Genomic DNA, 24,250 nt, shown 5'->3' on the forward strand with positions numbered 1-24,250 from the left:
ATTCACTATTTTAACATGCAGTTAATTGTAAATAACTGGAAGTCATTCTGGAAAAATGGGCAAAAGCACATTTTTGTCGCTTTTATGGTTAAAATAAGCAAAACAATTGAGGGTTTTGAGGATTAGGTGTTAACGGGTTAAGAAATGTAACTTAATGTGGGGAAAACAAAGAGCAGGTTTCTAAATCTTACTTAAAAGGGTGCACTTTAAAATGAAACAAGTAAGACTTGCAGGAGTTGGTGCTTAACATGGCCTGGTGGAGAAATTAAAACAGTTTATTTATTAATCTATTGCCGTGGCTTTAATAAAATCACATTCTGTGTCGTGCATAACCCACCAAGGTCGTACTGGTCTGGTGTAGTCACGGCAGCTGACCTCATCCAATATTCAGGAAATGGGGACAAATAAAGTGTCGAGAGGAAGGTTAAAAGACGGGAATTGTGTCTCTTCACCATGCTGAGATGGTCCCGCTCCCCGTCCGCAGCACACACCTAACCCCCGAGAGGCAAGACAAGAAAACCATTTGATAAATCGTAAATAGTCACAGTTGTGCTGTGACCATTTCTAGAAAAAGAAAAAATTTATTATGGGGATTACACGTAAAATCACACAATGTAACATTTCCAAATGTGTTATGAATGCCTCCCAGAATCCAATTCAAATCCTAGGTTACCAAATAAGCCTGAACAAATCCCCCCACATTGAGTTCCTTCCTCCTTTGAAGACTTGAGAGGTCCAGTCTGCAGGGCAGGTTTTACCACGCCACGCCATGCAGACACCTCAGCACACAGGAGGAGAAGAGAGTGGAGGAGGTGAAGCAGGAGTGGGGGAGAGAGAGAGAGAAGGTTTGACAGTGATATCAACACAAATGTCTCCATTTGCTTTCAACAAGTCAGAGACAGAGAAAGAAATAGGACAAGGGGAGGAAGAAGAAAAAAAGGGAAATTGTTTTAATTCACTTAAATAAAAATCATTAATTAAAACATCACGAGTGCAGCTGCTATGATCCACAGTCGGTGACGTGTCCACATTGTGCCGAGACGAGCTCTTCACACGTTTCCTTTGAGTCAGTGTTAACCTTGAGGCAGCGGAGTCTTCTCTCCCGCCTTTTATTTGTCCTCGTCTGTTTTCTGCCAGTCTTGACTTTGCCTCCCTCATTGATGATCTGAAGGCAAGTGTGTGTCGTGTTTTAATTGCATCCGTTTGTTTGCCGGCAAACTCCTGCACACAAACACAACACAAACAATTATAGCACTAATTAAAAGGCATGTCATATTAATGGCAAGAGCTGTTAAACTTGGCAAACACACACACACACAGAGCATTTACAGAGGTGCCACATTTGAATTTGATGAAGAAGTGTGTTTTAATTTCCCTAATTAACACACCTTTATGTCGCTAAAAGTACAACCTGGAAGCAAGGAAATGACTCGCTCAACAGCATAAGCGTCTTCCACAACCATTTCAACTTTAAACCCAAACTAAATTTGTAATTGAAGAGATAAGAATCTCAGCAGAGGATAAGAAAAGTCCTCTCACAGTGACACTCAGGGAGGTTTTCTGCCTCTTTAATCCCTGAGGAGGGATCTGAGCGTGTTTTCACGACCTCTGGGTCACTTACATGTTACATGACACAAAGGTTTAGCTCTTTTAGAAAAAGGAGAATAGTGCAGGGAATCCCTCAGTTTAGAAATGTTGCTCGCTACAAAGTGCACCTTCCTTTCTTTTCTTTTCTTTTCTTTTTTTTTTTTTGCAAAGCAGCAGCAGCAGCAGCAGCAGCAGCATATCCATAAAACCGGCCAGGCTAATTAAAATACAGCTTGTGATTATCCTACTTCAGTTCATCTCGCTCACACACTCACAACCAAACACACACACACACACTCACTCTGCATATCTTTACACAATAATTACTGTGTTTAAAAAAGAACTCACTGTGGTTGTGCACATGTTCCTAAATCAAATAATGAGGCATTACATTTATATCAAGAGAAGGGGAACATTTTTATAAAATTAAAATAAGGTGAAAAGACTTCATATTTTTCATATATTAAATTAAATTTAAAAAAAACACACATATATATATATTATCTGTAGAAACGTTTGTTTGTTTGCTGTAATAAGGCAAAAATATAATAGTGGGGTAAATTTGAATCCACAAACACAGAAGGAAAAGAACTCTTTTTTTTTGACACAGCAGCAGATTATGTGCATTTCGCTATAAATTGGCTTTATTGGATTCTTTTTAAAGCTCGGAATGAATTCCACCAACACATTCCTCTCATTCAGCCTTGCGAATATTAAACAAGGAGAGGAGAGGAGAGGAGAGGGAGAAGATGTATATGAATAAATATGTAAATATGCAGCTTTAAATTCTGATAACTCACAAACAACAGCTGTGATTTATTTTTTTTTGGAAAAGGAGCAAGGAAATGTTTACATTTCCACAAAAACACCCCATATTTATTCCTACTATCATTTGTTGTTTTTCTTTGACATGCCTGATTATTATTTATGATAAAGGTAACTTGGAGCAACTTCCTTGTTATTATTATAATAATTATTGTTATTATTATTAATAATCAGAATCCTTTTTTTTTTTTTTTTTCTTTTATCAAACAGGGGTTAAACATCCAGCAGGTCAGTGTGCTGAAAGAGAATATGCTGTTCTGGGCATTAAGTGGAGGAAATGACAGGTTGGAGCAGGCCCTGCGCAAATCCTCAGCCTCAGGTTGAGTGGAGCAGAGGCGGAGATAAAAGGCGTCGTCGTCAATTAGCCGAGAGTCAGAGGGAGCGCAGCTCGCCAGAGGCGTTTAACTCCTTCTCCCTTTAAACGTCCTTTTAAGATACACACAGTCCCCGCGGAGGCTCCGACATTTAATAAATTATTTAGCTTTTTTTTTCTTTTTTTTTTTTTATTAAACGCTGAGATGCAGCGGATAATAACAGCGCCACGCGTCACGGTTCTCCACGCGAGTCTGCAGCTGCTGCGAGGGAGCGCGTGCGTAAAAGTAAATATGATGTGGGTGTTATTGGTGGCTAAAATGTGCGACTACTTCATGCATAGGATGTGCTATAAATGTAGGAAGTCTGGTGACGTCATGACAGTGTAAGTAAAGTAAAAAAAATAATAATAATGATGATAATCAAGAACATTTTGGAGAAAGTTCCCTCACTATTGCGCACGGAAATGTGCCAGAAATTTATGTTTTTGACTATCAGAGAGGGTACAGAGTGAATTAAATCAAAAGAAATAAGTCATTTTGTGTCATTTTCACCACAGGGCTACAGGCAAATATTTCAAAAATGTTAGAAAAAAGAGAGAAATTACTAGATAATTACCACTGCACATTTGGTCTGTATGTTTGCCATTTGCCAAATAAATGGTCTACAAAAGTATTACATTTTAAAGCAGAATTGCACCTTACATTTCTATACTATATTATTGTCTTGATAAGGTATACAAATTTACTAATGGGTACAAAAAATAGTTACAGTGACATTACTTTGGAGATGTCACACTATACTGTACAAAATGGGGTTTAATTATTTGAAATAAATAAAATACATAGCAGTGATACCTGGATTGTTTTGCAGCTCCTTCTCTGAGGTCGTTGCAGGTTAAAAAGGAATCCAGGGGTTATGATCCATAACTGCCTCCTGTGATGGGAATGTGTCAGAAGACATGTCAGAGAGTGAGTGAGTGAGAGGGGGAGTGTGTGTGTGTGTGTGTGTGTGTGTGTGTGTGCGTGTGTGTGTGTGTAAGGGGTAAGAGAGAGAGAGAGTCTCTTCTTCCAGCAGCTGTCACTGCACCTTTGACTGTGGCCTTCTCCACACAAGACAGAGGCAAATGACGAGTCATTAAAGCCGGTCTGCCTGTGTTTGTATAAAACTGAATCAATATTCAAATCTCTCTCTCTCTCTCTCTGTGCCTGTGTATGTGAGTGTGTGAGTGTATGTGTGTGTGTGGGTGTGGGTGTTCCACAAAGCCTCTTAAGATGATACATTTACCACACCGTGACAAAAACCCTCGGCACATTATTTTGAGATGGGCACGCGGGATCAAAATTCAAGTGACGTAAGGGAGGAGGATAATTTCCCCTCATGCATGCAGCCTCTACAGATACAGAACGAACGACACCACTCAGTATTGTTATTTATTATTATTATAATAATAATAATAATAATAATAATAATAAATATAAATTATATATATTGCACTGTTGCATCACAAAATGTATCCAATGTTAGGAAAAAACAGGCTTACCTTGATATTTCTGTGTGTGTCCAGTTCCTCGGTGTCTCCCGGTGACAGTCCCCTCATGTTTGGTGCAGGCAGGGACATGGCAGCGCACTGACTGTCTCTGTGAATGAGAGGACACTTTTAAAACACATTTCTTCGTTTAACCTCCGCCTTATTACATTTCGTTCCTAGTCTAAAAGCTGCGTGTCAGTGTTGCCATTATACTCTTATATCCCTCATGCATATGGATCGTTTAGAAGTACAAGTTCAAGTGATGCAGATGGTTGTTGTTGTTGTTTTTAAGCATTTTCAGAAAACTTTTTATTTGTAGCCAAACACCTTATATTGTAACGTGTCGCGTCAATGTTTATTAATAATAAATAATAAAACGACTGCCCTTAATTGTCGTCATCCAGCGGCATAGACCGTTCACTTGTCAGCGGCGCTGCCTCTGTGCGCTGCGGCGGGATGGGGATGTTGTCAGTGGCTCTCTCGCTGCCATTGGCTGTGAGGAGTGTGCGCGTGGAAGGGGAAAAAAAAAGTGGCTGCAGACATTTGTTTCCCAGAGAGAGAGAGAGAGAGAGAGAGAGAGAGAGGGAGAGAGGGAGAGGGAGGAGAAAAAAGAAAAGGAGAAGAAGGAGGAGGAGGGGGGAAATCCTCCCCACCAGTATGAGAGACAGACCTCAGCTCAGTCCTGCGGCTCCTATTGGCTGACAGTTTGTACAAAATCCAACTCAAACCACTTCACTCACAACACACCAACAAATCCTAAAGGCGTCCATGCAGCAGCTTCCTCCTCCTCCTCCTCTTTCTCCTTCTTCTTCTTCATCTCTTCTTGCACCGCTTCTACACCTGATGCAGGCTCTCAGTTTTTAAATGTTGTGCCTGTGAGAGAAAAAAATCCTGCTCCTTAAAACTCTGACTGTTTTGGGGTTTTGGTGCCAGGTCTTGTTTGTGTTTTTTTTTTTTTAATCCTTCACCAGGACGTCGCTGATCCGCACCGACTTTTTTTTTTAATTATTTTCTCCTGAAGGAAATCAAGTAGACAAAGAACTTGACATCAAGCGATACTAGGGTAAGTTTAATTCTTTTATCAAGTATTATTATTATTATCATCATCATCATAATTAGTACTAGTGCTGTTACTAAGGCCTATTTACGTCACATAAAAAAAAGATATTTGATGTTTGTGTTTAAAATAGTGAAGGGAAACGTTTAGCATAAAATTCCTCATCATTTCGTTTCATTATTTTTGAAAGAATAAAATAAAATAAGCACGTATGGAGTATTATGATAATTATCCAAAGCGATGGAGGCACATTTAAAGAGGATCTGCTGCTGCTACTGCTGCTGCAGGCAAAGACGGAATCTTACTGATTAAATCAGGATTTACATTAAAATTATATCATTTTCATAATTGTGGAATTCATATTTTCATATTCCCTGAGTGTGACGCCGGTTTGGCAGCCGAGGAGGACACAGAGTTCATGTCTCCAAGTCAGAGAAGCTTCTGTCTTTCTTTCTGTTCTTTTTTCCTTTAAAAATAAAAACACACATTTATCCACGCTGTTAAAAACCAGTGGAAAGAATTAAGAAAGACTTTGGCCTTTTACGACCCAAGGGCCTTTTTTTTAAAAATGTATTTATTTTACTGTTGATCCTTCTGTTTTCAGTTAGTAAAAACTTACAGGACAATAAAGAAATCTGTCATATTTATTATTAATAATAGTAATAGAGAGATTTACCAGTATTTCAAAAAGAAATCGTGCCATTAATTATCCTTAAAAATAAAGTTACAAGTTTAGTTTACAACTTTAAATTCATTTCAGTAAATTCACATGAACATTGCCCGTAAAGGTGCAGTCGGGAATATTTAAGAGACAATTGGGTGATGCACTACAGCTCTAATTATGGCAAAAATAACATTTATTATCATCAGCTCTCGGACTTATTATTATTGCTTCAATTATTGAGCGTGTGTGTGTGTGTTTTTTAAGTGTGACAGATTGGGATGAGGGGGTTAAAACCGTTGGATGTTTGGGGGGAAAAAAGTGCAACTAATCAGAACGCACAGTGGGGATAACGAGTGAGTGTCAGTGAAGCTGAATGACAGCGATCAGACGTTCACAGAGCTCGTTTATGGACTGAATTTTAAAAATAATATTGCAATTAAATCGCGTGTCCAAAGGAGAATGGTTGAGTGGAGGAATGAGTGATTAACATAAAAGAAAATATAAGTGACTGAGTAAATATTGCTTTTGAAAAAGATGATCTATTTCTATTATTACTTCATGATTTTTTTAATTATTATTATTTATTAGGCCTGCAATGATTATTTATGTGAATTAAAGAGCCGAGTTCAATTCAACTGCTTTTAATTTATAGCTCAATCCTCCACTTTTTGAGTGGAAAAGTGGAGCCTAAAGAAACAAAAACTAAGTGATTTACTTGGCACTAATAGGTGCGTTTCTGTTGGTTTTTTTGTGCGATTTAAATCGAACTTTAAATTGACTGTGAGTGTGTGTTGTTTTGTGGGGAGGGGGGCAGGACAGCTGGAGATGAAGCAGGGGCCGTTTTCGGTGGAGCGCCGTGCGTTTCTGGATAAACTGACTGGTAACTGGTGCGTTTTCATCCAAGTCACCTTCTTGCTTTCTCTTGTCCACTCGTGGAACAGGTGTCCCGGTGTTAACACGGTGCGCGCGGCGGACCAGGGACAGGAAGAGAAACCCAGTTCACCCTCGGGAGCTCCATCAGTTTTCAAGATTTTCTCCAACTTCAGCCCTCAGACAAACATTAGCATGATGTCGTATTTAAAGCAACCCCCTTACACAGTCAACGGCCTCAGCTTAACCACTTCCGGCATGGACCTTCTGCATCCATCCGTGGGTTATCCAGGTGGGTTCAAAACCTCTTAATAATACATGAGCAGTGATGGCTCAGTGTTAATGACTCGAGGCAAAAAGATCAACGACCACGAGCCAGTTCATTCATTTGAAATTATATTTATCATTTTAAAAAACAAAATAAAATATTAAATTATTAATATGTTAATTGGTCAATTTAATCAAGCAAGTTATAAATTAAATGTTATCTTTTTTTTTGCTCCATTAGACCAAAAAGTGCTGCAATTTGCTGATTTGTAAAAACAAACATTGATGTGTTTTATTCTTTTTACTCGTTTTTTTAAGGACTGATGAGTTCATTTATTACTTTATTATTATTTTATTTACATTTGTGCTCTTTCTTACAGCGACGCCGCGGAAGCAGAGGCGAGAAAGGACTACTTTTACGCGCGCACAGCTCGACATTTTGGAGGCGTTGTTCGGCAAAACTCGATATCCGGACATATTCATGCGCGAGGAGGTGGCGCTGAAAATCAATCTACCTGAGTCCCGAGTCCAGGTGAGATACATCTGTCTTAATATCATTAAATCAAAGTTTGGGGTTTGATTAAATGAATGAGCCAATAGAAAAATGTGGAACAAGAACTCGAATGAAACTTTTTCTTTTAAGTCTATTTTCCTTTTGTGCTGCAGCAAAAAAAAAAAAAAAAAGAAGGAGCTCATCTTAACCGTGACTAAAGCTTTGTATTTTGTTTTCCTCAAATCAAGTGGAAACCCTTTGCCAGTGGGGAAACATCTTAGTTTTTTTGAAGATCCGGGCAATTAAATGAGACGGATCAGTCCAAATGTATCAAGAAAATAACTATAAATGAATTTAAGAAAATGTGTGGAAACAAGTTGAACACGAATTTAAATTACTGAGCCGTTTAAAATGTTAAAAATTAAATTACAACTTAAAAAGTTTGCTCAATATGCGGGGAATAGAAGTGGTTGTAATTAACCTTGAGTCTGATTTTATTGATTAGATTTTTTTGTTAAAGACATGATGTGTTTGTTCTCTTGCAGGTCTGGTTTAAGAACCGGCGGGCAAAGTGTCGCCAGCAGCAGCAGCAGCAGCAGAACGGAGGCCAGAACAAGGTGCGACCTGCCAAGAAGAAAAGTTCCCCCACCAGAGAAGTGAGCTCAGAGAGCGGGGCCAGCGGACAGTTCACGCCCCCCGCCAGCACCACCACAGTCCCCGCCATCCCCACCAGCACCGCCCCGGTGTCCATCTGGAGCCCGGCGTCCATCTCTCCGCTCTCGGACCCGCTGTCTACCTCCTCCTCCTCGTGCATGCAGAGGTCTTACCCCATGACTTACACCCAGGCCTCGGGCTACAGCCAGAGCTACGCCGGCTCCACGTCCTACTTCGGCGGCATGGATTGCAGCTCTTACCTCACTCCCATGCACCACCAGCTGTCAGGCCCGGGCTCGACACTCAGCCCGATGAGCACGAACGCGGTCACGAGCCACCTGAACCAGACCCCGGCGTCCCTCCCCACGCAGGGCTACGGGACGTCCGGCCTGGGCTTCAACTCCACAGCGGACTGCCTGGATTATAAGGACCAAGCCGCGTCGTGGAAGCTGAACTTCAACGCAGATTGCTTGGATTATAAGGATCAAACTTCCTCGTGGAAATTCCAGGTCCTGTGAACAGAGCAATCAGACAAACACAAGTGCACAAACAGTGAAGACCACACACATCAGGCACAGCGCTGCAAACGCCACCCCTCAATAATAAGAAGAACGCACCAGACTGGTTGAAATGTGAGCCGGGCTCGGCGAGGCTGTGGGCCTTCAGGGGCCTCCACATATTTCTGGCATGATGGTCTTTGGTCCTCTATGAAAAGGAGAGGTTTAATTTATTTTAGGACTGGCAAAGAGTTTTGTTTCCCCCCGTTCATTCACAGGTTGTAGCCCCTCATCCATGCGTGACAGCGCGCGCCTCTGTGCGTAAAAACACCTGTTGAGGAAAACGCATAGTGAACTCCCGAGATAAAAGAAAAAAAAAAAACACCACAAGAGCCACGGAACCTAATGTTTATCCACGAATTGAACTCGAGCTTATGAACAGAAACCCTTCTCTGCTTCTTCTTCTTACTCATGCAGCTTTTGCCGACCTGCTGGCACGGACACATGCGCGAGGATGGTGCGTGGACATGGATGCACTACTTTATTTAAGAAAAAAAAAGTGTTTATAAGGAATCAATATGTAGTTTCTAAGAGACAATCAGTGTGTGTCTTATATAAATGGTACATATGTGTGTGTTTTTTTTTGTTTTTTTTTTTATCTGTGCTAGACTTGGAAACTGTGATCTGTTGTATTGTATGCAATTTGTGAGCCTCCCCCTCGCGCCACACTCTCTCGTCTCTGCTGTGACTTTAAAAGACGCCCATGGTTCCACCACAAAGAGAGACACGAGACTTCTGAAGTAACAATGATAATATTAATAGTGATGATGATGATGATGATGATCAAGGTTTAGCCATACACTGGAAAAGACTCTCTGCTGCTGCCGAGAGCTCCGCTTTTTTTTCCTCCCCCTCCCTCCATTTATCTCAGTACACGGTGATTGTGGCCCCAAAGATGGTGTGACCTCACCGCTGAAAAGACACGAATAAAGGTCCTGCAGTGAGATTATACTCTTTCATCAGTGTGTGTGTGTGTGTAAGTGTGTGTGCGCGAGAGACAGAGAGACGGTTTCTTTTTTATTATTTGATTTGTTTGGGGTTCAGGGAACATTTCGATTTATTTATTTTTTAATTCCACCATCTAGGATTTGACTGTGGAAAACAGAAACAATGGGTGACCCAGTTATGTATGGGTATTTTAACTGAAGAAAAAAAAAACAGTACAATAAGATTATATTATAGCCTATATTGGCAATGTCTCCTCGTGCTTCTATGAATTTCAGTGAAGATGAAATAAACCGTGTTTTAACTTAAAAACAAAACAAAATTAGTTCTAAAATACAATAAAAAATAAAACATCTTTACATGTAGGATCACATTTTTTACTGATTCTATAATTAATTGTGGTTTTTTTTCTCCTTAGTTTCCGGTTGTTGTTTCAACAAAGAGGGCGCTTTGTGTTTTAATCCCGGCCTCCAAGAGATGTTAATCCCAATATTTTAGCGGCGGGGTGGGGTTTTTTTTTTCTTCCCCCCTCTGGGGCAGCAGCGGTCTCCTTTCAAAGCCAACCACACGGGCTTTAACAAGTCTGATCCCCACATGTGCGCTTTAATATCAAGCCTTTAATCACATCACGATATTCGGCCCCCAAACAATAAAACACGTTTGGTTCAAATGTGAACTGTTTTAAAAGATTATAACTCTATCTGTCATGTCAGTTAATTCAACAGGAGGCAAACAAATCAGGCACCACTTTTTATTGATTTGATGTTTACTGCGTGTTTTCTGAAAGAAAATACAAAGATTGTGGGGGGGAAACTTGCAACATTAAATTCGAAACTGAACCCCATAGTGTCCATGTGACATTTTTGTGTTGTGAAGCGAAGAGAAGCCTTTAAAACACGCGCTCACTTATAAGAAGTGGATCATTTGCATTCTCTCCTTTTACTTTTCGCATCGGCATATAACTAGGGTTGTGTTTTGATCGCTTTATGTATTTCTTTACTATTTTAAAACGGTCGACGTGACGTCAGCGCGGCCCTGGACCCTGTAATGAGGCGACATGTCTCCACAGTGGCCTAATTGTTAGAAGTCCAACATTCAATTAGCATCCTTGACATTTGCCAATAATCTCTCTTACATTGCAGCCTCCGCTAAAGGAGCGCACTAATTAAAAGCGTTGCTTGGAATAATCGAAGCGTTCAAGAGAAGTAGAGTGGCTTTGATTCCATTGCCTGCTCGCGCAAACAGGTGTGCGCGCGCGCGTGTGCCACTGTAATATTTTTCAATACAGACCCTGACTTAGTCAATAGAGAAGAATAAATAGCTGGTTGTTTGTTTTTTACCTTATATGCTCTTTTAACTCCTCCACTTTTATATATATTTTTTTAAATTCATCGATGACCATTGTGGTGAAACGCAACGGTCAGTTTAACAACACTCACGTGAGCATGAACAATGACGGGGACTGGACTTGTGGGACAAAGAGCGTGAATATTCATGAGCTGCGTGTCTCCTCTTCCAGTGTCCTCCATCCAGACTGTAGTTATGGGGGGAGTGTGTCACACTGCAGGGTTACTTTCAGCTGAAGCAAAAAAAAACACATTCTTATTTATAATGAGAGACAAATAGATGAGGAGTCACCTCTAAAGTTTGAAGTTGAGACAAAACTGGGACAAACATCTTTTTTTTACTATCTTACCGTCTTCATCTGGATAATTTCAGTCGATTTGGACAAAAATTTGTTATTCTTTAAAAAAAGACTACAGTAAAACACTTAAATAACACCTACAGGTAAATAATAAAATAATATGCAGATGTGCAAAACCTGTCAGTTTAGGCCTGTAAGGAATTTTCCCATCATCCATAATTTCTTCTTGATTAACTAATATACGTTGTTTGGTCAAAATCACTTTGCTACAGTTTTGCCTAAAGATAATCAGTATTTGCTTTCTCTGTCACAGAGCAGCAAAGAAACTATTATAGAACATATTCACATTTGATTTAAGTTGGGAAAACAAACGAAGAAAAAGGTTCAATTAAAAAGAAAAAGCACTCAAACTGACCAATTACTCCAAAAAAATTGTTGAATTAATTTTGCTGTCGATTAAAAGTGGATTAATCATTATCAAAATTGCTCGGGTGGTGAATTTATATCACGGAATGGAATAGAATAGAATAGAATAGAATAGAACAGAACAGTCGGGGAAAATAACATTTTTCTTTGCTCCTTAGTCATAATTACTTCATCGATTAATTGCTACAGTCCTATTTGTCACCTTCCTCATCGATAATGCTCTAATCAAGAGGTCTCAAACTCGCGCTCCACATGCGGCCCACGACTAAATACCAAGTTATTCCTGCATGTTTTTCATTACTGTATTCATTTTTGCATCATAAATAGGTTTATAATATAAAGTATTTATCGTTCCATATCACAAACAAACACTTTTATTTTGAAATCATGTCGAATATCTTCATAAATTATTAGTTTTCCACGTGACTGAGTGTGAGACTCCTGCTCCAAACCAGTGCGCACGGACACGATGGCCTCGCCCCGCTTGTTATTGTAACCTCGTGTTTTCAAAGTGCACAAGTCACGAGGAGGATTAGACAATCCGGCCTCCACGACATACTTCATACATACAATGAGTTTTTAATCAAGAGCAGAGCAGCGCCGAGGAGCATATGGGACCAACAGACGCGGCATTAATCCCTCCTGCGTGTTGTTGTCGAGCAGCGGGCGCTGCCCAGCGCCTCTGTCCCCGGCTCTGGTCTCTGTCCCCGGTTCTGGTGAAAAGGTGCTGGTTTGAGGCTGCAAGAGGAAACATAAGTGAATACAACATGTGGCCTGATCCTATATAAATATTATTTATATTAGATCAGGTTTAACCACGAATTCTTAAAAATAAAACAATAAAGAGCCCATTAGGATTATGAGAATATGAATATCTCGTTGATTTCCATGTAAAAATCCAGCCTAAACAGTGCAGAAAAACAGAAAAACTAACATAGTAATAGGAATCAGTGTATTATTAATTCTGTCGTTTGGATAAAAAAATAAAAAAAAAGTATATTTTAGATAATAGTATATGCATCATATTGCTTTACAATAATAAAAATAAAAGCAATAACATGAGGGGTGATGAGGGGGGAAATGTGGGAAACAGGGAAACATACACAAATAAATAGTGTATTTTCTTTTTTTAAGATAATCCCACAGTATTCCCTTGAAAGTGCTTAATCAGTCTTAGTTAACATTTTTCTGACTGAAATTATTTAAGTTTGTGACATCATCAATGAATTTGATAATCTTGTCAGAGATTAAATTAAAAGGGTTGTGTACAGCACATAATAACAGATTTAGATGTTTTTATTTTATTCATTTATTTAGTTTTTTAAACGAAATCTAAAGAGATTTGAAGTAAGCGCAATAAAAAAGCGTGTTATTTTAATTTCTATTACAGGCTGCACAAATCCATGGATTTACATCAGATCCACAGCTGATAAATGATATGAAGCGGCCTGAATGATTGGACATCCAGGTCCTGCAGTCCTTTGGAACATCTGTCCCATGAGTGGACAACATGAAGGACAGTCCCATACTGAGGCTAAAGTTGTGATTTTTCTTTTCTTTTGTCTTTTGTCCAAACACAGTAAGTGCTCTTTTTTAAAAAAAAAAAAGTCTCCAAACATTTGGCTTATGATGTCCATAAGCCCCAGAGGACACAGAGAGCTTATCAGTTCATTAGCCACTTGATGGCCTATTTCAAGTTACAGTAGGTGGGAGGAGGAGGAGGAGGAGGGCAGAGGATGAGGATACAACCATCCATTACTGAAGCATATTTTTGTTAAGCTATTCAGAAGGGCAGCAGGGAGGAAAAAAAAAAAAAAAAACTAAAACCCATAAGAAGCTTAGATCTGAGCATATGTTCAAAAATACATTATTGCTCTGCTCTTGGGTCAAGTTAATGCCTAGTTAGTTAAAGCTCACCTAAATGAAAAGCTGAAATAAAAACACAACATTTCAGGTAAAATCCTAAAATGCGTTGGTGACATTTTGGCACATGAAGCAGATGTTTCAGAATCTCTGTATGAGACAAGGAATTTTACAGCAGCCAGGCGTCCAAAAAACACCTTATAATAATTACAGACACACACATCCTCGATGTTATGTTATTATAATTAAAGTGTAAGGTATCTGAACTGAGTGAAACACACTAAAACACTGGGGTCCCTGAGACAATTCTATTTCTCATAAATACAAATATAGAATAATCTGTTTCTCACCGATAACCAAGATACACAATGCCCGCTGCTCTAATTCTCCACAACCTCCACGATAACACAAGTCGACACCTCGGTGTTAAACGGAGCCACGTTCTGCTTTCAGTTTTCATTGTTTCTGTTGGGTTTTTTTGAGCCAGAAATTTCTGCCACATGTGATCAATGGTTTAAATAGGTATAGTCATGTTTTTTTAGTAATAAAATATTCATTTTGTGATGTTGATTTGAGGGGAGAAAGAATAGAAAAGGTGTTATTTCTGCATATAAAAACACAAAACCGACAGAGATGGCTGTAGCATCCATCTGAAATCCAGTGGAGTGCATGAATGCGAGGCAGAAACAATGCAGTATATAATAACAACGTTTTACATCACAGGTTTTTGATTTTCCTCTCATGACTTCATGCTGCACTTTCAACTGAAATCGGGGAAACGGCGAGAAACCCTGACATTTGACATTCCACTTAAGCTGTGATCAAACTCCATAGTTAAGGGCCTGAAAAAAGAGACACCTTTTGATCACAAATAGCTTACAAATTTAATGACTTCATGGTGAATGGAGCCAATTTCTCTCCATTTTCACCCAGCATTCTCACCACAGGCTACACAGTATATCAAAAAAAAAAAAAACACAGTATATATCAAAAGAGGAAAAAAGTAAAGCAACAGTATTATGTGCTAATTTCACATTAATCCCCAGCCCCATGAATTCAGCAGTGCAAATTAATTAATTCATAAAACACAAGCCTTCTGTACAGGAGTGAATTACCTTCACCGGCAACATAATAACACTGACATTTGTTGGGACTGTTGCTGTTAAACCTCAGCAGTCGTTACGGCTGTGAACGACACACTTGTCTCCTCCGAAGAGAGGCCGCAGAGACCTGCCATTAAAGCAATCATGACAGGTGAACATGATGAGCCCCACTGATAATTCACACCTTTCCAACAAACACTCGTATCTCTTAATCTCCTGTAAACACTGTTCTCCAGTGAGACAACCAAGAACTGTTTTTATCTGCATCCAACAGATTAGAGAGTGGAAACACCACCACCACCGTCACCACCTAACCTCCAAAGATGGACAGCAGTTCATTAAACTGCAGTGCAGAAGACAAATATCCTCTTTGCTTATTTCGATATTTCACTCAGTGTTATACATCAATGAACTGTTTCGGGGTGTCGCCGCACAAAAAAACCCAGCTAAGCCTGCGAGTGTGTGCCGTCACATCAACGTGCCTCGACTACAACGACGACAGGCGTCCAAAAATACACTAACTTCTGAAATCAGCACATCCACAGAACCGAGACAGCACAGAAACCTTTCACACTGAAACTAAATTCCCAAAAAAATACTGTAGAAGTGTCCACTCACATGAATTATTATTATTATTATATTGTTTCAACTGCTCATATCAAAATGTAAATGGTTGCTATATTGTGTATGTGTAAATGTACTGTGCTTTGTTGTTTTATGTCTGTCAAATTCTGCAATCTTTGGCATTTGGACTGGGATGATGTGACAGGAAGTTGGTCTGAGATTATTATTATTACAACACGCGTATGTGAAGCTCACAACTACAGTTTTGCCATTCACACCCTGCACATTCTTCACATCATACATCTCTCAGCCGCCAGGAGCAAACATGTAAGGCACTGGTAAACCCATGCAGGCCAAGCAGCAACTACACCATGTTTAAGAGAGCCAGGGTCATATGTAAGGTTATAGGCCACATAAATAATTGACCTGCATTTTATTTTAAATCTCTAATCTCTAATGTTTTCTGTATTTTCTGGATGAATTCCAATAAAGTAAATGATATGGTATGGTCACTATAGCATAGGGGGAGAAAAAAGATAATATATTGTATATAATAGAAAATATCTGCTGATGGTTGTTAAAAAAAAAAAAAAAAAAAAAGATTATTGTAGGTTTTCCAATAAAAAGTCTGGAGTTTATGGCTGTTTTTAGATTTATTCGACAAAAAAATCACAATATGTATCCACTAATGAACTTCATCTCCAGCAACAGACCCCATCCCCTTAAAGCTACAGGTGCTCATTTTTTCTACCCCATGAAAAAAAATCGGGACATTTTAAATGAAATACCAACGCTTGAGTACAACAATTATAGTGCAAATATGAATTAAATAACAATTAGGACCTAACCTGACACTTTTAAATGCAGTTAAATAAGCAAAACTAAGACTAATCCAAATCATAATCAACCATGAATTTAAACTACTATGAAATACATAAATTATTCATTTATATTATTATAGATGCAACGCAAACGCAAAGAGACAATGGCCATTAAAAAGAGCTGCACATTTTACAGCACAGACGAGTTTCCAGTTTAAAAGCAAACAAACACACACACATATGATTCTCCAGAGCCTGAAAACTTTAATATAGGCAGAGACAAAAAAATAAAATAAAGAGTGCTCCTACTGATCATCAAACATTTTATTTGGCTTAAAGGTTTAAGGAGTCTCCTTTAAAATCATCCGAGGATAATCAAATATATCTCCCTTCTTATACAGCTAATTTGACAGTTTCAAAATCCCCCCATCGTCCATATTTCCTGATCAGTTTTACTTCTCTTAATCCCCCCTTTTCCTCCCTCCACCTGTTAGTCTGTGTTTGCATGCGTGTCTCCCTCTCCCCTGGGAGCATATGGAGCAGTGGCTGACCCAGGGAGTCGTTGGGTATGGGGACAGATGCAGCCGCCACCACCGCCGCCACCACCGCCCCACCCCCCCAATAAAACCCCTTCATACAGCCACCACTACCAGCCCTTCCCCTCATATCCACCTGTTTGGGTCACAGAACAGGGGGATGAGTGGCTGTGCGCGTGCCACACCAGTGGCTTGGCCACTGCTTTGTTATCCCACCCAAGACAAAAGGGTATTTAGAGAGGCCGGCTGCCTGCCCAAGGGGAACACAATGCCACGAGGCTGGCAGGCCTGCGGTCGCCGGTCACGTGCCCACTAAACACGAGAGTGAGCGTCAGGGGGCATCTGTTGTGTGTGTGTGTGTGCGTGCGACTAACCTGAGATATAATGGAGGAAACAAAGAAAATGACAAGTGTGCGTGAGCGAGCGAGAGAGAGGTGTGTGTGTGTGTGTTGTTTTTGGGGGGGACAACAATTGCATCCATTATAATTAAATGAGGTCTAAACTTGAATAATTCATGCCCTAACCATTAACAGGTCAACTTCTGCTGCTAACTGAACTTCACATGCTCTTATTTTATAATGTCTGTTTAAGAAAAATGCTGCTTTATAGAGATTTAAGGATTGCATGACGCCACGTATTGAACAACAGCCCATTGAAAAGGTTTAATTAAGATCACAACACCCACATAAATCCCTCCAGAACTGGAACAGGAAAAGATAAAGTTTGTCCCTTTCAGGGGCCAGGAATAAAAAAAAGATAACCTGATTAGATTGCGTGTCATCTCGGGCTTTGCTCTTACGTATCGCTTCACAGATCAATAATATTGATCGGTTCACAGACGCAATGATTAGCTGCTCTCACCAGACTCTCGGGGGGGCCCCAGCTGCGACTGTGCGGCTGCTGCGTGATTTATGAACTCCAGTGGAGAGAAACACAGCGACACAGCAGGGTGAGGGCATCGGGGTCAAGTCAGCGAGGTTACCAAGGTCAGGTCAAGTCAAGCCCGTCTACGATGTGTGGTTCTTGACCTGAGGGTCAACGTGGAAAATTAAGTAACATAACACACAATTCAAACTGTGACCGAGGACAAGGACGATGGGCGGGGGGTCGCCTTGTTACCCTCATCAAATTCTTTCTTTCGTGTGTTGTAAAGATCAACGATTCTATAGAATCAGTTCTAATTAATTCTCGCTGTCAATTCACATTTTGCAGGAGAACATTAAATCAGCACAATTAGTCTTATTTGACGACATCATTTATATTTGGTGTTGAAATCTCTACTCTAAATCTAATAAGTTATTATTTGATAAATATAAATATAAAATGGAACATGAGTGCACAAAACAAAGCTGAACCTTTAATTTTAGCGTTTTATTGTTTAAGTTTTATTTTATCCACTCCTTGTACGCCTAAAAAAAACAACAACAACTAATCATTAATGCATTGGTGTGGTTTGTTTAGTCTAGACAATGTTACATCATTCTGGCAGTGGGTGTTTGTATGTTATTGTGTCTATTGAGGCTTACTGCAGCGTGTCATGCTCTCTCGACAGGCATGGTTACACATGGCTTGTGGCGCCCTGACCTACAACTCCCCCTCTTGTTTGTCAGCAGTTGTTTGGCCTACTTTCACGAAGACAAACACAGCCATTTGTTTTGTTTTGTTTTACATTTCCATGAAAATGGAATAAACAAATGGCGGTGACGGGGACAGTTGGGGGCGTTTCTTTTTGTTGTTGTTGTTATTATTGCTTTTTTTTTTGTCATATGACATGGGTTATGTGGCCAAGCGGATCAACCTACAAGCAAAATATGCACAATAACGGTAAAGAAGTTAACCAATGATATAAATATTATAAATACTCTTTTTGACACGTCAAGTTAATATAGACTTAATACTTAAAATATGATGATTTTCATGTCAGTAGGTTTTTCCTGACCTTCTGGACTCCAACTGAACGAGTCACAAGAGTAGCAGACCCTCAGATTGAATCATCTCCTCCCTCCCTCCCCTCTTCTCTCCCCTCATGGACAGTAAGGATGCTACAGTTCATTAATGAGTCTGCTCCATAGCTCTCTTTAAGAGTCCTTAATTAGTGGCGCATTGACACTGGCAGCTCCCGGAGAGGGAGGGGAATGCTGGGAAGAAGGGACGGAGGGGCATGGTGGGGGAAGGGGGGGGTGGATCATGTCCACAAACCAACTTTTATAAATAAAGTACCCATCCATCCATCCATCCATCTTCTACCGCTTTATCCTCCATATGAGAGTCGCGGAGGAGCTGGAGCCCATCCCAGCTGTCATAGGGCAAAAGGGAGGGTCCACCCCGGGCAGGTCGCCATTCCTGAGACAGAGACAAACAACCATAAACTCTCAAATTCACACCCATTGTCAATCTAGCGTCTCATTAACCCAATCTTGAAATGTGCATGTTTTTGGACGGCCACATCCGGAGAGGAAACGCATGCACATGAGGAGAACATGCAACAAAGGTCCTCCCGGTGACCCTTATAAAGATGTATCTTCTCAGAAAATCAAAAAGGTCAACCGACTTATTCCGATGTACGAGTCCACCAATGTGAGTTGGATGAAAACCAATCGTTTTGACACAAGGAGCTTGCGATCAAACAAAATTGATTAGGTCTTTGAAAGGGTGTGACATGGAGAGAACGCCACAGCTAGGCAACGGACTGTGGCAAATACATGTGATTGAAAGGCTTTAAATGGGTGTCAAACAAGCAGGGACATAATGTTTGACTTAAATTATCACGAGTCCCCGAGGAGGCTTCTGGAACCACTCCCCAGAGTCGGGTGTGTGTGTGGAATACAAAAAGGGGATTCACCAGTGACCAGCGGGTCAGTGCTGGGAGAGGGACAGGCACAGGTCGCTCCTGTGGGACTTGGCCACATTCCTACAGCAGGCTTTTTTCCCATTTGCTGGACATGACCCCCACCAGCCCCCAAAAGCGGGCGACAACACGGCAGACACCACTTCTAACATACAGCCACAGATGCTTCGACTGTGTGTTTGCAGAGAGGGGCAGGTGGGGGGTGGGGGCAGTGCGGTTGGGTGGCTGTTGTAGGGTCCCAGATGGGTTAATGGGGAGTTTAGCACTGGGATTACAATGCAACAGTGGCTATGGATTGAGAAGTGATTACCCCAATCTCTCCCTAGCAACCCACTTCTGCTGCTTACACAACTCTACTGCTGGGCAAACAAGACTGTACACGCAAATAAATAGAAATTATTCATAAAATACAAGTAGTATCATGTCATGTTACTTGATAGAAATTATTAGAAATCATTCAGACTACTCTTACTAAAAAAACAAAGCTTGTAACGCCAGCTGGCATCCTTGATGTTGCATTATTGCCTAATTCTGGATTCTTATATATGAATATAATGCTTAAAAATGTAATGTGAGAGAACTGAGTACCAACCAAAGTTGTGTGCTCACTGTATGGATGTATTTTGGGCAAAAACAGCACCCATAGTGCTCCAACCCTCTACCCCCCTCAGCCAGGAACCCTCCACCAGAGTGGTATAGGACTAATCTGTGTGTCAAACACTTGTCTTGCCTCCTGTGCACCCTAGATACTCACTCCCTGACCCGCTCCCTCCCCAGCTGCTGGTCATTACAGGTCCAGCTCTAGCATCACCAGGCAGCCCGGTGAGATTGAAATGTTAAGGGCAGAGACAACAGCTCCTACTAATTAAATTCCCCAGGTTAATCCCTGAAACATCCCCTCATCGCACTCTTCAACCAGGCACCGCGAGGAGACCGGGGGGGGGGGGGAGAGAGCCGGGAAGAACAAACAAACAAACATTCAGCTTCAGCAAATGGCACAAAAATCATCTCCAAACAAACACGTACACATTATTGCATCCCAAGTATAGACTTAAATGTTCCTTAAAGGCTGTGTGTGGGTTTATAATTAGAAATAATACAAGGCAACTGTAAATTTGCAGTGGCAGATTTCTCATAAACATGAAAGCGGAACAATAATGTTGGCAGTCTATTAAGTGCCCTCCACATTCCCGGGACTGTGCGATGATGAAGTGCTCATCAACACCAGCCTCAGACCTGTCATCATCTCAGCATGTACAGTGACCTTACGTCTGACCCCGTGCCACTGTACTACAGACAACAGCCGACATGCTGACCCACCACGAGCAAAATATGCGACCTTGGCTGCGTAAAACAAGAGGTGATACATCCCTCCCTCCTCATCTCATCCCGCATGCAGCGGGCAGAAATTACTTTCCAACTCATCTGAGAAAAACATCTGAGAGAGGGCCATATTCATTGGTCATAGATTATATAAGGAAATCTGAATTTGTAAGATGTTAAACCCTTCCCTCTACATAAATGAATATTAACAAACTCAATGGCGGCAGTGATGAAGACGGCGAATCAGCGTCTTTGTCACCAGAGAGGAGAGAGTTGGAAAAACGCCTGTACGTAAGTTCTTTGTCTCAATTTTTTGGAAATTGAGACAAAGACTTAAACAAATGTTATTTAAAATATGTTTTTAACTCAAATTTCAATTTGCAGTTAAAAAAAAATAAATCTGCAGTTCATATACAACTACAGTGTTTTTTCTCAATAAAACATTGTTTTTCTTCACTTTGAATTGTTAACACACTATTTTAACATGCAGTGAATTGTAAAACTAGAATTTATGATTGAAAATGATAACAAAGACTACTTGATCTTGTGGAAAGATGTGGTGTGTGTGCCGAGAAGAGCAGGTGCTTTTGTGTAAAGTGGGTGTGGCATAGAGGAAGACGTGGGTGTGGCATAGAGGAAGACGTGGGTGTATCACACATTGAGGGCACGCTGCGTCACACACGCCACGCGCCTGCGTTGTGGCTTTGCTCAGAGGTGTAATGCCTGATTAGGGGATTACAGGAAAGTGCTTCTTTGCAGTTCTGAGAGAAACAATTATTAACATGTTGGTGTCTCTAATCCTGGATAAACACAGCTTTTCAAGAACAACAGCAAGTCTTTCTTCTCCTTTTTTTAAAAAAAAAAAAAGAAAAATCTGTGTTTAAACCCCGTTGTCACTTGAACTCCAAAGCCTAACTAATACCAGCAGAGGAGAAAGGCCATTCGTGTGGAACGCTGTCATTATAGAGGTTGTGCTCTTGGTGGAAGACGTTGCTGGCCAGCAGGAAATCCAAATTTAGCTCGGGGACAGAAAATCATTGTATCAAACGCTGCCTGTTGAAAGGGTATTAGACTGAAACATGTACACAGCCTGTAATCTTTTATTTGTTTGTACACTTGTCTCATGTAATCTGCTTTCTAAAAATACAGAGACCATTTCCTAAGTCATGCTGGGGGAACCCATGAATAATAGATCCGGCTGTGACTACGAGTTATGGCAGGTTGACACTGCTTTCTGCTGAATTAGTGAAGGTGTGGGACTTGTAAGTGTGCTGTGCAACTTCTAAATACAAGCAAATTGTCAAATAATTGAACACAACGGCAGCTGCATTTAACTCTCTGTGTGTGTTTCTCAATGTAGCCGATTTCATGGTGGTTTAAGTCAAGACAGAAGAAGGCGACATCAAAACTGAGAAAGTAAAGCGAGACGACTGCGAACGCAAGGTTGGAGTAGGACTGAACACACAAGATGAACAACATGAAAAGTTTCAGGAGAGAATAATACTGCAAAAAACCCAGTCGTCGAGCAGTTTAACTGTAAAATCTTACATTATTTCTGTTAGGCAATATAATAACGCCGACAAAAATCATCAAAAGTTACACATAGCACCATTAAAAAGTACCATTTAAAAAAAAAAATAATAATTATACTCTAGCTACACAAAACAGTATCAGGGAACAACAGGTTCATAAGTGTTGACCTAAATTTTGACCTTGTTTTATCCCCTGGGGGTGATAACATGACAGACACCAGATGAACAAGACTGATATCTTTCATGAACCACTGCATGAATGAATGAATGAATGAATGAATGAATGCATAAACAAACAAAGGGGGAAAAAAAACAACTCTATCTAGTCATGAACTACATGTGAGACCGTTTCAGTTGTGTGCAACTGAAGTCGAAGTAGGAAGCAATCAACGCAGTGCTGATGCGCGGGCCACAATCTACCCACTCACACTCATACCTGCACAGACTCCATCATGTCAGTGTTGCCCGTGGCTCTGCCATTACAGCACATCAAAACAACCTGCGAGTTCCATTTTTCGACAACCCTGGAACCTGCTGACTGGCCACATTGTCCGTGAGCCGACACTTGGAAGAGTTCCTTCATCTCAGTCATGTCTCCTGCCACCGCTCCTGTGAAGAGATGATTGATGATGCATTCATTAACACGACTGCTCTGAACAAACATGCCACAATTAAACAACCTAGACATATGATGTATAAGACCATGGGGATCGTTTTCTCTTTTTTTTTTTTTTAAATACAGAATATGAGGCTTTTATTTTGATGAATAATGCCTGGGAAACATATAATACATGTAAATCATATTATTATTGATTTCTGAGTGTTATCACAGTTCCACTCAACTCGTTTCCACAGAGGAGGACTGGGCAAGCGAAGTCCTAAAAGGTGCTTGTGTGTGATGTTGAGGACGCGTTGTGTCCATCTGGCAGGCCAGGGTTTAGCCGTAATCCCAGAGCCCCCGGCAGGGGAGCCCCCAGACTGTTGATCACTGCCCCCCTGCTGGCTCCACCACACTCCTGACCTCCTCAACACACAAACACACAAGAAGACACAACATCTGCACATAAACTGCAGACTGAAAAACCAACTTAGTGTGCGACATCTTCATATTCCACAAACGTTTTCTCCTCTTCCTAGGTGTATGTCAATAGCGGGTGAGGAGATTTTATGTGCAGTGGAGCCACAACAGGCTTAGGCAGCACCAGTGAACAAACACAAACAGACACTGTGAAAGAAAGAAGTATGACCCCAAACAACGGGGGGGGGGGGGGGGGGGGGGGGAACGCAGAAACATACCTTCATGCATGCAGAGGGCAGAGAGACTTGTTTTTGAGAGGCAATATAGAAGAACACATTTATCAGACACACAAGTAGGAACTGAGTAAATATACACACACGTAATTACAAAAACATAGACAGATAGGCAAACACACAAAGACACCCAGAAGCAGTCACCCAGCCATACACACCACACACCTAACCATCGTTAATCCCCCAGACACAGGAACACACACACACACACACACTTGCACACACACTCACAGAGCATCATTATGTTTATCACTGTGAACCAGCCCACCGACACCCATCACTCTAATTCCATTTGTCTGTTTAGATTCGTTTTGCTTTAATCCTCCCTTGTTTGTGCACATCTGCAAGCACTGCAATAGTACAGACACAGAGCAACGAGAGAGAGAGAGAGAGAGAGACAGACAGACAGATTGAAAGACAGAGGGAGAGAGGGAGCTCACAGGAAGGACTCTCCCTACTGACATGATCCTGGTCCCTGTAGCTCCAGCGGGAAGGGGGAGACAGGCGTATCTCCCT

At 40.8% G+C, this 24,250-nt stretch overlaps 1 protein-coding gene and 2 long non-coding RNA genes across 3 annotated transcripts; 1 reads left to right on the plus strand and 2 right to left on the minus strand.

Moving 5' to 3' along the window:
- Positions 1-925: 925 nt before the first annotated feature.
- Positions 926-4,969, minus strand: LOC131444995 (uncharacterized). The gene is made up of 3 exons (XR_009233784.1): positions 4,268-4,969; positions 3,582-3,660; positions 926-1,221 (listed from the first exon to the last, which is right to left on the minus strand). It is a non-coding gene; the product is annotated as an uncharacterized LOC131444995 (long non-coding RNA).
- Positions 4,970-7,041: 2,072 nt separating this feature from the next.
- Positions 7,042-8,857, plus strand: otx2b (orthodenticle homeobox 2b). The gene is made up of 3 exons (XM_058615752.1): positions 7,042-7,138; positions 7,494-7,645; positions 8,152-8,857. Exons 1-3 carry the CDS (start codon positions 7,042-7,044, stop codon positions 8,776-8,778), a joined length of 876 nt encoding a protein of 291 aa, XP_058471735.1. The 3' UTR covers positions 8,779-8,857.
- A 783-nt stretch (positions 8,858-9,640) lies between these two features.
- On the minus strand, positions 9,641-23,446 carry LOC131444996 (uncharacterized). Its single transcript, XR_009233785.1, has 3 exons — positions 23,267-23,446; positions 22,860-23,032; positions 9,641-12,571 (listed from the first exon to the last, which is right to left on the minus strand). It is a non-coding gene; the product is annotated as an uncharacterized LOC131444996 (long non-coding RNA).
- Positions 23,447-24,250: the final 804 nt, after the last annotated feature.

The sequence above is a fragment of the Solea solea genome, chromosome 18, assembly GCF_958295425.1.
Source record: "Solea solea chromosome 18, fSolSol10.1, whole genome shotgun sequence".
Classification (NCBI taxonomy): domain Eukaryota; kingdom Metazoa; phylum Chordata; class Actinopteri; order Pleuronectiformes; family Soleidae; genus Solea; species Solea solea.

Bases quoted from the DNA above. Each gene is read 5' to 3' on its own strand.
- otx2b (XM_058615752.1), top strand. From the start codon at position 7,042: ATGATGTCGTATTTAAAGCAACCCCCTTACACAGTCAACGGCCTCAGC. The intron at 7,139-7,493 runs GTGGGTTCAAAA...TCTTTCTTACAG, and splicing joins TCCATCCGTGGGTTATCCAG to CGACGCCGCGGAAGCAGAGG. The intron at 7,646-8,151 runs GTGAGATACATC...GTTCTCTTGCAG, and splicing joins TACCTGAGTCCCGAGTCCAG to GTCTGGTTTAAGAACCGGCG.